The 15,661-nt window shown below is 48.6% G+C and overlaps 1 protein-coding gene and 1 long non-coding RNA gene across 3 annotated transcripts; one reads left to right on the top strand and one right to left on the bottom strand.

Moving 5' to 3' along the window:
* Positions 1-414: 414 nt before the first annotated feature.
* kcng2 (potassium voltage-gated channel, subfamily G, member 2) lies at positions 415-15,225 on the bottom strand. 2 transcript variants are annotated; one of them, XM_029166597.3, is made up of 3 exons: positions 14,853-15,225; positions 9,898-10,752; positions 415-1,440 (listed from the first exon to the last, which is right to left on the bottom strand). In XM_029166597.3, the coding sequence occupies exons 2-3, from the start codon at positions 10,669-10,671 to the stop codon at positions 646-648; spliced, it is 1,569 nt and encodes a 522-aa protein (XP_029022430.1). In that variant the 5' UTR covers positions 10,672-10,752; positions 14,853-15,225; the 3' UTR covers positions 415-645. The 2 variants fall into 2 exon arrangements, with proteins under 2 accessions (XP_029022430.1, XP_029022429.1); XM_029166596.3 differs by having other exon boundaries at positions 14,189-15,224.
* On the top strand, positions 2,875-4,759 carry LOC129604823 (uncharacterized). Its single transcript, XR_008696096.1, has 3 exons — positions 2,875-3,016; positions 3,086-3,187; positions 4,462-4,759. It is a non-coding gene; the product is annotated as an uncharacterized LOC129604823 (long non-coding RNA).
* Positions 15,226-15,661: the final 436 nt, after the last annotated feature.

The raw sequence follows: 15,661 nt of genomic DNA, 5'->3' as shown, positions 1-15,661 counted from the left end.
TTTATATTAGAAAAAAATCATTGACTAGAACATCGGCACTAAAAATAAAAAAAAACTTGCTCAGACAATATCATGAAAGGTCATAAAACATCAACTTAAATACATGAACTAGACCTTTACTATAATAACACTATAAATTCATATTTTTGAATGGAGCTTAGCTGATAAACTATATTTCAGGCACAGCTGTACTGTAGCTATTTGCTCAGTTTCCTCTTTGTGTCATTCAGCAAAACTAGTGCTTTTCCCAAAATGTCAAACTGTTCTTGAAAGCGTCGGCTTGTGCGTGAGAGGGAGCGAGTACAGTCAGTGCCAAATGTCCAGGTCACCGTCGTAGCCCTTTTACTCATACTTCATGTGTGGCTTATTACCTCATTCTGCTTTACTACAAATAAATGTACTGACATGACATCATCGTGTGCATATATGACACTTGTTTAATAAAGTTTCATTATGGAACTACAATGAAGAGCGAACGGTAGCAAACAGCCCACGTTTCAATTGCAGTCAGTGACAGTCAGCGTTTTGAATATGTATTTGACTTAATGGTGATTATTGGATCCTTTGCCACATTTTAGAGTCATCTTTGTGAAAAAGGTCGTCGCAGAGAACGTTTCACCTCCTCCCGTGTGACGGCCTCTGACCTCAGCAGCCCTTAATGGACTTCCTCCGCTGCACGGCCGAGGCGGCCACGTCCGCCACGCCGTGGTAGCTGTCCGTCTCCTGCGAGTCCTCGCTGTTCTGGGACTTGGTGCTGTCCTGAGAGTCCGGCTTCTGCCTCAGCGCCCGGTTCTGCTCCTCCTTCAGCTCCACGTAGGAGCGGGAGAACGTGTGGAAGATGGAGGTGACGGGGAACGCCATGAGGAGGATGCCGCTGAGGATGCTGCTGAGCGCCACCACCTGGCCCGGGATGCTCCGGGGCACCATGTCCCCGTAGCCCACCGTCGTCATGGAGATGACGGCCCACCAGTAGCTCCCGGGGATGCTGGTGAACTCCTGCTTGGCTCCCATTTCGCTCTCGGCCAGGAACACCAGGGGCGAGAACAGGGCCATGGCCACGCACAGGAAGAGCAGCAGCAGGCCGAACTCCCGCGTGCACCGCTTCACCGTCAGGCCCAGCGTCTGCAGCCCCAGCGAGTGCCGCGCCAGCCTCATCACGTAGAAGATGCGGAGGGCGCGCAGCACCCGCAGCACCAGCCCCACCTTCTCCAGGTAGTTGTTCCCCGAGCCGGCGGGCTTGCCGCCCACCGACAGGGAGTCCACGATGAGGGTGATGTAGTAGGGGAGGATGGCCACCACGTCGATGACGTTCAGCGGCGTGCGCAGGAACGCGCACTTGCTCTGAGTCTGAATGAAGCGCAGCAGGAACTCCAGGGAGAACCAGGCGACGCACACCGTCTCCAGCACGAAGATGTTGTAGCACCTCTGGGAGCACTCGCCCTGCGGAGAGGGGGAGAGAGAGGGAGAGGGGCGTGCGTCAGTGGTGCGTCGCGCCGCGCGGGGGGGGCGGCTCCGGAGGATCTCCGGGCAAAGGCGGAGGTGAAGGAGTCGGTAATTTGGAACCCGTCGGGCCGCGTTTGATCTCGACAAACAAGAAGGTGAAGTTTGTTCTTGAGCAGAACAAAGTGCAGCCGAGACGGAGCTGAAAAATTCATGAAGCGTAAAAACAAAAGGCTTTGATTATGTCAGACATCACTGACTCGTGTAGCCGACCTGAGTGGAGCCGTGGGAGGTGCACAGCACATGTGCAGACGCTGTTGCGTAAGAAATTAAACATCACCGCGTCTGTCACGCGTTTTTAAAGCCGCCACTGCTGAAATATTCCTTTTTTTAAATCTGTTTTGTTCAGGATATTTGAAAATATAATTATAAGAGATTAGTTAGTTATTAAGTCAAAGTCTCCCCTGGAGGCGACTGAACGCTTTTCACCCTTCTGCTTTTATTATTTTGCTTTTATTATACTTCGATTATTTCAAACAATATGAAAGTAAGACATGCTGCATTTCTGAAGCATCTGGTATCGTTTGGGTCTCACGTCACTGCTGCGTCAGGTGGCTGAGACACTGACGACCTATTCACTGGTTCTTACATGCCCCGCTATTAGAGACGGGGCCAGTCTATCTGTTGAGGCTGTCAGGTGCGCGATCACAACTCTTCATCGACAAACGTTGTGACTTTTTGCTCTGGCTGCGACTCGGCGTGAATGGGAGCATAACAGCAGCTCTTCAGTTCACCCATCGACCAATCAGCTGCTAGATCACAGCGGCGGAACATCCAAGCATGTAGATCCTTGTTTACTTCTAAACTAGTCAGGTACATTTTAAGGAAATCAATTCAGGATCAATTAAAAGGAGTTTATAACGTCACAGACATGAACTGGAAGCATTGTGACATAATTCAAAAAGGGGGAGAAAGGAAATTTGAGAAATTTACTGATATCCATAATTCATGTCTCTTTTGACATTATAGAAGTGTCTCATTTTAGATTGTAATGACTTTTAAATTTTAGAAAAAAAAATGATTTACACTGAAATGTACTGATTTCTACAGATGCTTGAAGGTTCGTTTATGCAAAAACAAAATCACATTAAAGTCCTCCTGAGGAGAGAAAACCAATCATGACATCGCAAATCGTATTAGCTCTTAATTGGAGCCGCATGAGCAAAATCTCCACTGGCTAAATTGCACATTTGAAATTAAAACCAGGCAGCAGGACGTCGGTTCTGAGGCTCGGCCCAGCTGCTGGCGGGCCGAACGCCTGGCGTCGCGCTCGCGGAGCGCGGAGTAAAACAGTAACTGTGAGGTTAAGCGCACAGATTGTACGGTAAGCTGAAGCTTTAGTGGGGGTGTTTTTTTTCAGCCAATTTGGACGAGAGAGACTAAACGAAAGCACTTTTTTGGTGATCGCGGAGCCAAAAACACTTGGAGAGATTATAAAGCCTGCGGTATTCTGCTAATTGTGAAAAACAGCCTCTTTGTTCACTCAGGAGGGAAAAAGCTGCCTTCTCTGGAGCCCGTGAGTCACAGAGAATTTCTATTCTACGACTGGAACCTGCTCCTGTCACAGACCTTCTACCTCTTCCAGCTTCGCCTTCGATCTCGAAGCCTGATGCGCCACTGCAGCGCAATGGATCCAATTCAAGCTGAAAGCCGGCCTCCAACCGCACGCTGTCGTTTCTCATCCAAGGTAATGACACTCTCAGGCCAAAACAAATACATTTGCTGCCGTCCAAGTTCTCCAGGGCCTCGCTCACCGCTAAGCGTTCCACACTTCCCGTCGCCGCGCTCTCCGCTGAGCACAAACGAGCCCGTCTGCAGGCCTGACCAGCCTGTTCCTACCGCTCCCCGTCACGGGCTCGCTCCGGATGAGCGCCCGGCGCCGCTCCCCCCTCCGCGCCCACAGAGGATCAAATTAAGAGCGCGCCGTTACGCGTCTCAGCGAGCGGGGACCCTGACCTCGTCTCAGCTGAAGACAAGCGTGTAAAAAGCAGACGACGCAGGACGCGGCGTCTCCTCCCCGATTCCCGCGGATCAACGGCGGCGGGTTCGACTGAGCCGCTGGGCTTCACTCGCCACCCCAGCGAGCTCGCCTGAGCGTCTGACGCGCTGTACAGGAACCACGCTAATACGACTCTTCACCAAACAAAAGCACGACTGCGTGTTAAGCATCACCTTTAAGGTCGAGTGTGAAAACTCATCATAAATAGCCAGGTATTCAGCTTTGACTTCCGTTACAGGTTGGAAAACATAGAGGTTTGGTGTATTTTTGCAACGTGATCAGCTGATTCAGTCATACAGTAAATAATTAAATGGGCTGAAGGCATTCAGGCTGTCTCTGCAACAACAAAGTAAAGTAGAAACCCTTCAGTCCTGCTGAAATATCTGTGGGTCTGTCATCAAAGGTTGTCATGACAACTGATTATGCATCTATGGTCCCCAACATTGCATCCAGAACCAGTCCAATAGAGACTCTGGTCCTGTAAATGGACAACGTGATATGAGAAGCAGCAGGAACTTCCTCGATGAGCTTCCACTCTATTCCCAGTTCATCACTGGTCATTCTTGGAGATGCGGTCTACTGTAGCTCAATTACCTATTGCAATGCCCAAATAATAATAATAATAATAATAATAATAATAATATACTGCACAGTATCATTCAGTTCTAAAATGCTGTTTCTACTGTTAAATCAGTGCGTTCACTTTGAGTTTCGTCTTTTTTTTTCAGCCGTTCTGTGTTTGTGTCTGATGAGGCTGCAGATTCTTGATTAACACAAATTATTCAGCCCGAACTCTGTGTCAATAATTACATTATCATGATTAGTTTGTCTGGAACGTATTAGCGAGTTTAATAAACATCATCCGCCGCAGAAAGGAGAACGAGGTTTATCCCAACGGCGCCGCGGGTTGAGATTAATCCAGGTTTTTAATCACTTAATAAAATGTATTTATCTTTCAACAGCCGGAAAACAAGCCTATAGCTCACATGCACGGAGCTCTGGCACCGATCCAGTCGCTCCTGCTGCTTGTCAACTTGTATTTATCGTCGTGGGACCTGAGAACTTCGCGGCCAGCAGTCGCTGTTCTCTCTTGGGGCAAAGAGCGATGGATCTTGTTCAACCTGCAGGAGCTGTCAGGACACACGCACGCTGGCATTTAGTTACAGCACCTACAGTTGGGCTGACGTACTGTATGTTTGTGGCTTGGGACGCGTTGGGGCAGTTTCCCTCTAGTTCAGAATTGTCTCCAATACACTTATTAATAGGCCTCAGCGTTTTTCCCGTTTCATTTAACCGGTGCTGAGCTAAAGTATGTCGATGGTGACGGTTGTTGTACTTTATGGGCAGAAAACAGAGCAAGCTCTGACGTCATGGTTTCTCAGCGTTTATGACTGATGACTAAAAGCGTTGTGTTTGGACGGATGCTCCATTTGGACGCAAGCTGAAAGCTCGGCCTCGCGGGACTCAGCAACGCTCTTCATGTTCTGATCGGGTTTTGGCACAGCTGCAGCCTGATATCAGCGGACTGTCCCGCGTCTTTGTGGTCAAACTGCGTATGCGCGGACGCCGTTGGAGTGGATGGAGAGCAAACGGAGCGGCTGAATTGGTTCAGAGTGAACGCCGCTCCTCTTCAGGCGCCGAGAGGCTGTCGAGCTGCCAGCGCTCACCTCTCAGCGGATGAGAGGACGCGCAGCTGGAGCTTTTCTCTCGTTAATGTCGTTGATGGTAGATAACAAATCATTGGCATTCAATTTTATCTTTTCCTACAGTGGGTTGGTTTTCGATTAAAACTTAAATCCAAATGGGAACGAGATGCGCTCGAAGGCAAGCTGTAAATTGAGGCACTTGTCACTGTCGACGTTTTAAAGGTCACACGGGTAAATATTTGACTTGTAACAACTGAAAGACTTTAAAGCAAAGTGAAAAACAGATGCTGATAAGAACTGCAGAGCTCTTAAGGGTGCATTAGGACTTAAAGTAAATATAGAGGAGCCACATTATCAGCAAAGACAGCCAGACATAAACACTGCTGCTTCTTCGTAATAGAGATGAATATCACGTCTGATAGCTACAGTATGAGTGTTGAAATATTTAACGTTAATTGTAATAATGAACAATTCCAACAGTCATTGTCCCATAATACTGAATGACTTCACGCTGAGTCATTAGCTGCTCTTGAGTTTGTTATTCATAGACTACTGTAATATTCAGCTGTCTTTTATTTTTCAAAATCCCTAGTTTCTAATGATTTTGTCTTTGCTTCAGACTCCAGCTGGTCTGGACTGGATCATAATATCATGAACAGAGGTACCTATACAGTTCATCATTTGAATGGTTTAAGTCCAATCTATGAAACAGATTCCACTTTGTTCATGTCATCGATAGGGGCTTCCTGGGATTCCACAAGGTTCTGTGCTTGGACCAGTTTTAATCCCACTAACTCATTAAAAAGCCTCCAGTTGAACATGGAATCGGCAAAAGAGATTATGTTCCTGCTACATTAGCTTCTCGTCACTCCTCATAAAATGCAGAACAGAAATGTAATGAGTATGGAGCAGGTTTCAAAATCACTTCAAACTTGTCAGATTAATAAAAAAGATCCAAGCAAATGTGTATCTGCACTATCACAAAGATGTCGTAATAGATGAGAAGGCCAATATGAGCATGTCAGCACTCGTCATATCTTCCTGTGTAAGTTATCTCATTTAGAAAGTGGAGGGTGGTCCAGCTGTAAATTACATTTTCCCCATGTGGATGTCAAAATAAGACAGTTTCTATCAAGCTGAAGTGGAAAGTTTAAGCAGGTTTTAAGAAAGCCACCAAATAAATGTATCACATTTTTACCCTTCTACCGTCATAAACAAAACAGAAGTTGGTTTTCTCTTCTTCTATTCCACACAGATTGATTTATGTGCTAACAAAAATGGGCACCAAACTGCTGAATGAAAAGCCACCGTGTGGGCAGTATAGGAAAGAAATCACTCCACAAGAGTCGCTCCACTAGAGATTATTCACCGAGCGCTGGATGAGAAATACAAATCATTACCTCCATGATGAATTGGACATTTCTGTAAGCTTGAACAGCAGTATGTCTGCCTCACAGTCGGGGGGGGGGGGGGGGGGGGGGGGGGGGGGGGGGGGGGGGGGGGGTGATGAGTAATGTGCACCTCCTATTTCCAGCTTAGACTAGGACTAAAGTCTCTCTATTTTCATTTGGCGCTGGCACACATTCCTCTTCCCGCTGTCCACGTCCCCTGAGCTCCGGCTCCCCGCTCCCCAGGGATGATGTATGGTTATGGTAGTGGCAGCCTGTGAAGTGGAGGGGATTTACATCCGAATAGAATGTTGGGAGCTGTAAGGCAGAAAGGTTAGATCCACTGCCGGGACGTCCGCCAGAGATATATGGGACGGGGGACGCCGTCTCCAAAGACGCGTATTTGAACAGCATAAGCAATTCTGGAACACTCGAGATGAATAATCCACAGAGTGGAGATGAGAGGCCATAAAACGTGCAATGCTATATAGTTTCTATTCATATTTTTTATTTTTGTGTGTGTGTGTGTGTGTGTGTGTGAGAGAGAGAGAGAGAGCGAGAGAGAGAGGGAACTGTCTCTCAGCTGCTTAATGCTTCTAAAGAGCCACATTAGATTACGCGGACAGACTAAGTGCTTCCCATCACATGTGGCTCCTTAAAAACTTCTGGTTTCAGCCAGAACTGTCTCCTCGGGCTCGAGTGACCAAAATCCACTTTCTGGGTTCAGGCTGCATATTTAATTTAGGCCAGAGTCAATGTTTCGACTTCTGAGATCGTTTCAGAGTAAAGCGAGGGAAAGTTGCAGGAGGACAAACCGTGGCCTCTATTCTGTTAAAGGGTTAAAGCAGCCAAGGTAATATTTTTACATTTGTGATGGGTTTATGTGAAATCTATGTGCTATGAATTAAAGCTCTCTCTACCCACATAAAGCCATCACTGCACTGCATGTCATTAACTTTATGCTGTCTTTTTGCTGTAGTTATGCTTCTCGCTCTCCAATGTGCAGCCACTGGTCTCTCTACCCCGCTTTCTGTGCCCACTGTCGATGGCCACCGACCCTCTGACCCCTGTTCCTCTCCTCCATCTTCTAATCTTGAGTGAGATCTTCTTCATAATTCTATACACACAAATCTCTCTCTCTCTCTCTTTCTCTCTCTCTTTCTCTCTCTCTCTCTCTCTCTCGCTCTCTTTTCATTTAATTGCTTAGACAAGGAGGATGTGTGCAGCTGAGCTAATGGACATTAGAACACTCCGCGGTAGACGGGAGTAAGTGGGCAGCATCAAAGGAAACAATTAGCGGAAGCAGTTCACTAAAGTTCAGCTGGATTCCTCCATCTGCAGGCGACGTCAACGCAAAAAACGGACAAAAAAAAAACGGGGAAAGTTTGGAACGTGGGAGGAAGTTCCCGGGAGCGCGGTCACGCGACGCCCCGATGGCGGACGCTTTGTCTTCGCCGCCCGTCTCCCGTGTTTAGACGTTAGCGTTTCCCCCCGCTCTGACACCGCCGCCTCATTATCCATCAAGACGCGTGTTGGGGCCTCGCTCCTAATGAGCGACCCCCACCCTCACTCGCTCCCAGGAGCCTCGCGATGGTTAATTGGTGCCACGGCGACACAGTGGGAGCTGTCCAGGGGCTGAAACGCAGCAACTGCAGCTTCATTCAGGTGTGTCGCGATAAATGACACTTAATTGCAGATAAGACCAAGTCTATGTTCAGGCCGGTCTTTATCCAGCTTTCAGCCACTTTGTATTTGTGATTGATTCCCCCTTTGAAGCCGATCGGCCTCGTGCTCCCGCCCACTCCCCGTCTGATAATAAAGACGTACCTCGGACAAAGGACGAAGCTGCAGGGACCTTCTTTAATCACACTCTCCTCGGCGGATGCCATTCAAGAGGTGAATTAGCGCGGGACGAAAACGCTCTGAAGTCCGACGGCTCGGGAGGACGAGGCGGCTTTAATATGCTTTTTTGCTCCGCTTGTCACGAACTGTGACAACACGTGTAGTTAGTGGGAACAAAAGCCTGCGGTAGCAATAGCTGCGCTCCTGTAAGATGAAAGCCGAGCGCGTCAACAAGTCAATGTTCTCACTTCCAGACCTAATTACGGACCACGCGCTCCAGCCTGTGTGCACCATCGTTGGATTTAGAGGTTTCTCAGTAAATGGTCTGTGCAATATTTGTGCATTTGGGTTTCACTGCAATTAAAGGACGACTTCAGAGTTTTGGTAAAAGGCTGAATCCATTTATGCCATTTAATTCTGCTAAAGTGTTTTTTTGTTTTTTTCGTTTTTCATCTGATTTGAGCAAAAGTTCAGGTTTACAAGTGTTACAGTAGGCGACTGTCCCTCTATATATGTGGTCCCTCATCCATCCAGTAGTAATGCATGTCATGGTAAATTATTACATCCAATCATGCTTCACTGTATCACAGGAACCTGGTAAAGTCATTCCATGTAATGCAGGTTTGGTCCCAGCGTTGGCGGGGACACAACCCCCTCCTTTTGTTTGCGGATCAGCTGATCCACATCACATTTGTGGGAACAAACCACTTACTGTAGGAATTAAGATAGAAGCACTGAGATCTGCTCAATTGTGACGCTGCATAGCACAAAAACGTGTTTATTTTGGGAAGCGGGTCAAGTAAAATCAGCTGAATAGGGAGGATTTCGCTGTCGTGGAGCTAAAACCTTACGCGCAAACTCCCTCCTCATCAGGCGCCTGCTGTGGATATCACATCAGTGTGAAGGAATGTGTGCGCTGCTGAATCATAGCAGGCGACCGCACAATGGACCGGAATGAGAGGCAGCCTCGGTCCTCTGTCAGCCTGATTTACAATAAAGCTCAGTATGTGGGCTCCTGCTCCTGCTCCAGCGGAATCTGAATGTTCCTGTAGCAGCTGTAAGGCACTTGCATCCCTCACACTGCCGTGAAATGATGAAACCCAGTGTGTGTGTGTGTGTGTGTGTGTGTGTGTGTGTGTGTGTGTGTGTGTGTGTCGTGTAAAGCCATTACACGGTTTTCATCATCCGTGTGAAGGTGATGCTTTCCACATTAGTTCTGCTTTATGATAGCGCACGGGAACACGTGCACGCTTCTAATACTTGACATTACATCACTATTACGGCTCGACTTTTTCCAAATTAATCAAATTTTATCCACCCAGTAAAACTGGGAGTTTGCATCGGCTGCCGGTTTATTGCAGCGCCCCGGCGCTCCTGCGCTCACTCAATAAAATCATTACAGTATTGTAATTATTGAGTTTAGGTTATAAATGAAGTCCGCTGACTTTCTCCATAACTTTAATTAAATCTGAACGTGGGAAAGTGATGCGTGGGGGGGGGGGGGGGGGGGGGGGGGACTCACCCGTTCCTCCTCCTCCCTGAGGTCTGGCATGGTGCTGACACACAGCGTCACGGCCGTGATGGCTACAAACAGCACTGACAGACAGGCGAAGATCTTCCCCGGGAGGCCGGAGTGGGGGTTCTCCACCATGTCCCTGAGGCGCCTCATGCAGCCCCCCGAGGGGCCCTCCTCCGGGGCCTCGGGCCCGGGCGGCTGCTGGCTGTCGTCGCAGGACTGGGGGCAGGCGAGCTCGGCCTCCTCCTCCTCCAGCCGCTGCTGCTCCTTGAGCTCCTCCTGCCGCAGCCGCAGCTTCCGCAGGCAGCACCAGTCCAGGCGGTTCTCCTCCACGCCCCAGTACAGCAGCTCCTCCTGGAAGGACAGCGCGCACATCTCCCTCAGCAGCCGCAGCTTCCCGGCGGCCAGGAAGGTGACGATGGTGCGGAAGGCCGACGGGCTCCGGTCGAAGAAGTACTCGTTGCGGCTGCCGTCGTAGTCGTCGCACACGTCCATGATCTCGGCCTCGTTGCTGCAGCCGCGCAGCTTCCCCAGCCGCGTGAGGGGGAACTCCGCCAGCGTCGACCAGGGGATGCGGTACTTGATGCCGCCCACGTTGATGATGGCGGCGCCGTCGTCTCCGTCCTGCTGCCGGGCCGGAGGCTGGGCCAGGACCTGGGCCCGCTTGTAGAACAGGCCCTTCTTGGACGTGATCTCCCGCGGGTTCTCCACGCGGTTGAAGTGGAAGGTGGTGAACTGCTGCTCCGTGCTGCCGGCCAGGAAGGCCACCTCCTGGTACATCCCTGCTGCACTGCTGTCCGGCACCACGCGATGAAAGGGGGGCTTCACAGGGCGTCACCCATTCAGCAACACAGCAGGTCTCTGTAAAACACATGTAACACATCAGTTAGTCACCTTTAATAAACTTTGACTTAAAAGTGAGACTAGGGTCACACAGTGGTTTTTATAAAGAAATGAATAAAACCTTGTCTTGAGGGAACGACCTTAAAGGACCTTGGAAGAAATGGAACCATCACAACTATGATGTCACAACAACTTTAGACAGAAATGTTTTAAATGCAGCGGAGAAAAAACAGCTTCATTTCAGGTTGTGGCTCGTACCCGCGGCAGCGAAATGAATGAGCTCGTTTTTCTATTTGCTGCAGCGCCAGGCTGTGAAATGAGACGGTTTAATGTACAAACATGACGTTCTAATCTGGACCTGAACGCAGCAAACGGAGCCGAACGGAGTCGGTAAAGGCCTCGTCTAAAGGTTCTGCAGCAGCCGAAAACGAAAACTTTTACAACTTATATTAAAGAAGTAACAGCACAAAATGAGACAGCAACAAGGTGAAAGGAGAGAAACGTCCCATAAATATGCACTTAATGTTAGAGTGGAATAATAAATGGACTGAGCTGCACCTGTCATGTTAGTCAGGATTTTAAGATGATGTATGTGCCGCTATTAAAACTGGAAAGATTATTAAAGCCACACTTTTAAAACCTGTCCAAACAAAGTTGGATGGATTTTTAATGTAAATGAAGAGTAGCTGAAATATAATAAAGTGGTTTCACATGTGTTGGTGATTCTGAGTTCCATCACATCCCTGAGACTGTGTGACTCCCTGCTGCTGGTGCTGAGTCAGACCTGTGTCATCGATCGCTGTAATGTGCCACCGCGTGCACACTCGCTCCTGCGATGCCACGTCTCCTCAAAGGCCTCTTTACGCTCGATGATGCTTCCTGGGGCCCGTCCGTCTAAACAAGCTGAAGTCTGTCTTCATTCATGGCGGGCGTCTGCGGACCCCGGGTTCAACGACGGGCCAGCAGTGCCGCTGACGCCGATCCAGGGACACTGGGCCCATCATCACAACACATTAGTTGCGGGACCCCCTCCGGCTGCATACGCTCAAAACTGGTGGGGCCAATTACTGTGAAACGGGCGTCTATCGGGGGGAGGGGGGGGTCAAAGAGCAGCACCTCGACGCGGTTTATTGAGTTTGACACTGGAGCAGAGAAGCGAGTCGAGTCAAAGCACAGAGGGGACAAACCAAATGAAGGAAATGTACCTTTAATTCAATGCCAGTAGCTTAGAAGAAAGAGTAGGAACAGATAAACAGTGTCAACTCCTGTACAAACTGTACACAGGATTTTAACTGCTCATTGTAAAAGTGACTAAATGGTTATTAGTAAGTGTCAGAATAGAGCAGAAAGCGAAAGGCAGCAGCTGCTAACGTTCTGGCAAAGAGTTGCTTGTAAACTCTAGGTCTGCAAACAAACTATGTGTTAAAATGTTTTTACATATCAAGTACTTTTCATCCAGTGGATTTTTGTTTTGAGAACAGGAGTCATCCTGTCTTTTTCTTTGTCTGGAGCTTTTAAAAGTTCATTGTTGTTCATTCACCACGAGTCACTCATGCAAATAGAATTTCCATGTCCCTTTGCATAAATCTGTGGGTAATGAATGACCTGCGTGGACAAATCCACCGAAAGCCTTCACGTCTGTTTCAGGAGATAGAGATGCGGTCTAACAGGGGGCCGACCGCTAATTTAGACCGATCTCTCTCTTCAGAGCAACTTTTTATTTCTCAGCGACGGCCTGTGTCCAAAAGACACAATTAAAAAAGGACAATTAAGTCTGTTGCCTGCAGACGCGGCGCTCAGCGGAGAGAGAATGGTTTCATAATCTAAAGTGACGCAAAATGTCTCTCTCGAGCTGCAATAATGGCGAACGGAGCACTTCTCGCCACATAACCACATACGTCGAGGAGCGAGGGGCCGAGGAGAGCACTTTGGATCAAGATTCACGGGGACTGATGTCGCCGTTCACCAGCCAGGTTCTGTCTCCCTTGTGTGTTTAATTGAATATATCCAAACATTAAGGTGCTGATCAGACGCTCCGCAGGGCGCCACTTAGTATAGTGCAGTATCTGTGGAAGCATCAAAAGCGGAGCTTGGGCTCCGGAGTCAAGCGTCGACTCCATCAAACGGCAGGTGTGCGGCCGGAATAAAGGAAAAGTGACAATTATGCTGCATGGCTCATTCCAGAACACGTTGCACCTGTTTTCCCACTTCACAAACTACTAGCACATGAAGTTTAATATTGCAGATGATTAAATCACTCTGACTACCTGAGTTTGTGGTTTTGTGCAGATAAATGTGCAGACATTTCCACAGAATGGCTTGTGAGACACTAGTGGTGTCTGTTAGGTCAAAGTATTCAGTTCGACCAGAGGAGTTTGAGTGAATGCATTATATCAAATTACCCATAATGCACTGGACTAGAGCTGGTAAGAGTGTTATATGCTGCAGAGGCAACAGGTTTGTGCCTGTAACACTGATGAACTCTGTGAACATGTTTAGCTGCAGGTTCTTTCCTTCATGGTTGAAACTTGAATTGTCTGTTTAATTTTAATTAATTTATACTTTGGTCTGTTTCTTACACTTTGCATCAGTACTGCGGTTCAAACGTTTCATAATTACCGTGCAGTGATTGAGAATTAGACCTGCACTTGGAGGCTGACAGTCGGCGTCAATCAAGATGATTCAAAGAGTTGGATTTAACAGAGTGTGAGACGGGGAGGAGGAGATACTGGTCTGAATAAATTACCGCCAGGGAAAGGAGCTGTCTGATGGTGAGACAAGCGCTGCACAAATAAACAATAAAAGAACTTTGGGTTTTTTGCATCTTTGCAAAAACATATGTGAAGACTCAGCATCATCTCCTTTCTCTAACCTTAACTATTAGTATTTGGGTTCAGGGACCCTCATCTGTTCTCATTAGTGGTTCTCTCTGGCTCCTTACTGCACATCAACAGGTTAATGAAGCCGGCACAGGCTCAGGCTCACATGGTATATGGACCACGCATACAGGAACCAAATGAGAAGCGCCCTAAAAGCTTTCCGTCTCCGCTCTAATTAAAGTGTGACTCTTTCACTCTGATATTGACAGACAAATCCAATTATCCAGGAGCAGTCCATAAGAAAGGTTTGTCAGTCTAATGTAAAGTGATCACAGACGGGAGTCAAAGCCAGCTTGTGTCACATGAAAGGAAACAGTTCAGTGCTGTGAGAGGAGCACTCGTCCTTCAAAATTAATAAAATATACAATATTACGTTATTAAAGCGTTAATTGAGAGCCGTTAGCTCTGTAGCGAACCCAGCCGGAGATTACAGACGCATTGAAGTTGAGGACGCAGCAAAGACTTGCTCCAGTGCGTGACTGAAGCGTCGCCCTCGTCCATTGTCGCCGGTGGAAATTGCGTTAAAGCAACGCAGTAACAGAATAAAGGATTCGAATCCCACTTCCCGCACTTACCCGCTCTGTTGCTGGGCTTGTGTCCATCTGTTTCAGCTCGCCTCCACCTTCGCACCCGTCACAATGCAGCATCCCTTCAAGTTTTCCACGCAGATGCTCCGGGACATTGCGAGCGGCGTGTGGCAGCGCGCACGCACTTTCTTCCGGCGGCTTCTCCAAGTCCGCGGTTTAGAGCGTTTAAAAGCAGAAAAAAAAACCGAACGCGGCGGCCGGTTCCTTCCAAAACAAGCGCGCGGTCCACGGGAGACGCCGCGGGGGCGGGGGCGGCGCTCCACGCGGTCAGCGGAAGGCTCGGTCCGGCTGAAACGCGCGTCGGAACAGGTGGAGAGGCTGCGTGCGGCTCGCCGACGCTCGCGCCGCTCGGACTCGCCAGGTGCGCACGCGGCTGCGCGCTCCGCGTTTGCGCTGCGCTCGGTCCGACCGCGTCGCCGGGAAACCGCGACGGCCTCAGTACCGACGCGACGGCGTCAGGGGGAGTGTTTGTTATGTGTTTCGTGTCATGACTCTCGTGATTTATTTTAGCTCGGCCTATGATTAAAATGACAACCACTCCTTTGTTTCTGACAAAATATTCCTGCCGCGCGAAGTTGATCACTTCCTGCACGTGACGCTCGGCTGGAGCACTTTTACTCCAACGTCGTCCCTGGGCGAAAGCAAAACTTACAGACGACAGCGGCGCCGGGAGGCAGACACACCCATGATCCGGGATCGGCCGTCGCTGACCGGCTGACGGCTGCGTGTGGCCGCGACGTCGGAACAACAGAGAGAAGCAGAGCGGCAATAACTGCGCGAGTCTGACTGACGCTAGAGTCAACAGAGGTGACGGCAGCAGGTGCTGTTAAACTGAACGCCTGCTAACAGCTCAGGGTTGAAGCAGCCACTGTGGTGACATAAAAGAATGACCCTTTTTTAAATCGGAGCAATTTGACTGAAGTAAAAATAGAAACGAGGACGGGTGATGTTTTTTTTCTGGCAGCGTGTTGCTCCTCGGCCGCATTTAACTCTCATTCATCACGAGGCGTCCTTGTCCAGATCACTGAACACACACCGCCCCCAGAGGAGCTGCTCCTGGCCCGTGTGTTTGACCTCTGACCCCTCGTATAGGAGCAAGAAGCTAACGGGGATTCCCTGAGGAGGAGAAAGAATCTAATTAGCCTTTATTGACTGAACCTTTTGTATCTATTTACATACAGTTCTAGCGCCATCATAATTACAGTAACAGAGCAGCCATTTAGCATTCACCTGTCTACATTTGAAATGAAGAAGCTACAGCAGCAAAAAATGGGGCTTGGTTGAATAAGATGGCTGCTTTAGCCACTGTGTCTAATTTGATCATATATGAACGACAGCAGCTAAAAGTTAGTTTGAGGCACAAATGTTAAAGTTTGGGTTTTAATCTGGGTTAATATTGATACTGATGTTTTTAAATTAAGTATATGTATGAGTGTGTATGTGAAATTTCTATGTATTCTG

The sequence above is a fragment of the Betta splendens genome, chromosome 11, assembly GCF_900634795.4.
Source record: "Betta splendens chromosome 11, fBetSpl5.4, whole genome shotgun sequence".
Taxonomy (NCBI): domain Eukaryota; kingdom Metazoa; phylum Chordata; class Actinopteri; order Anabantiformes; family Osphronemidae; genus Betta; species Betta splendens.
The sequence above is the reverse complement of the archived record's forward strand: the minus strand, read 5'-3'. Positions and strand labels throughout refer to the sequence as shown.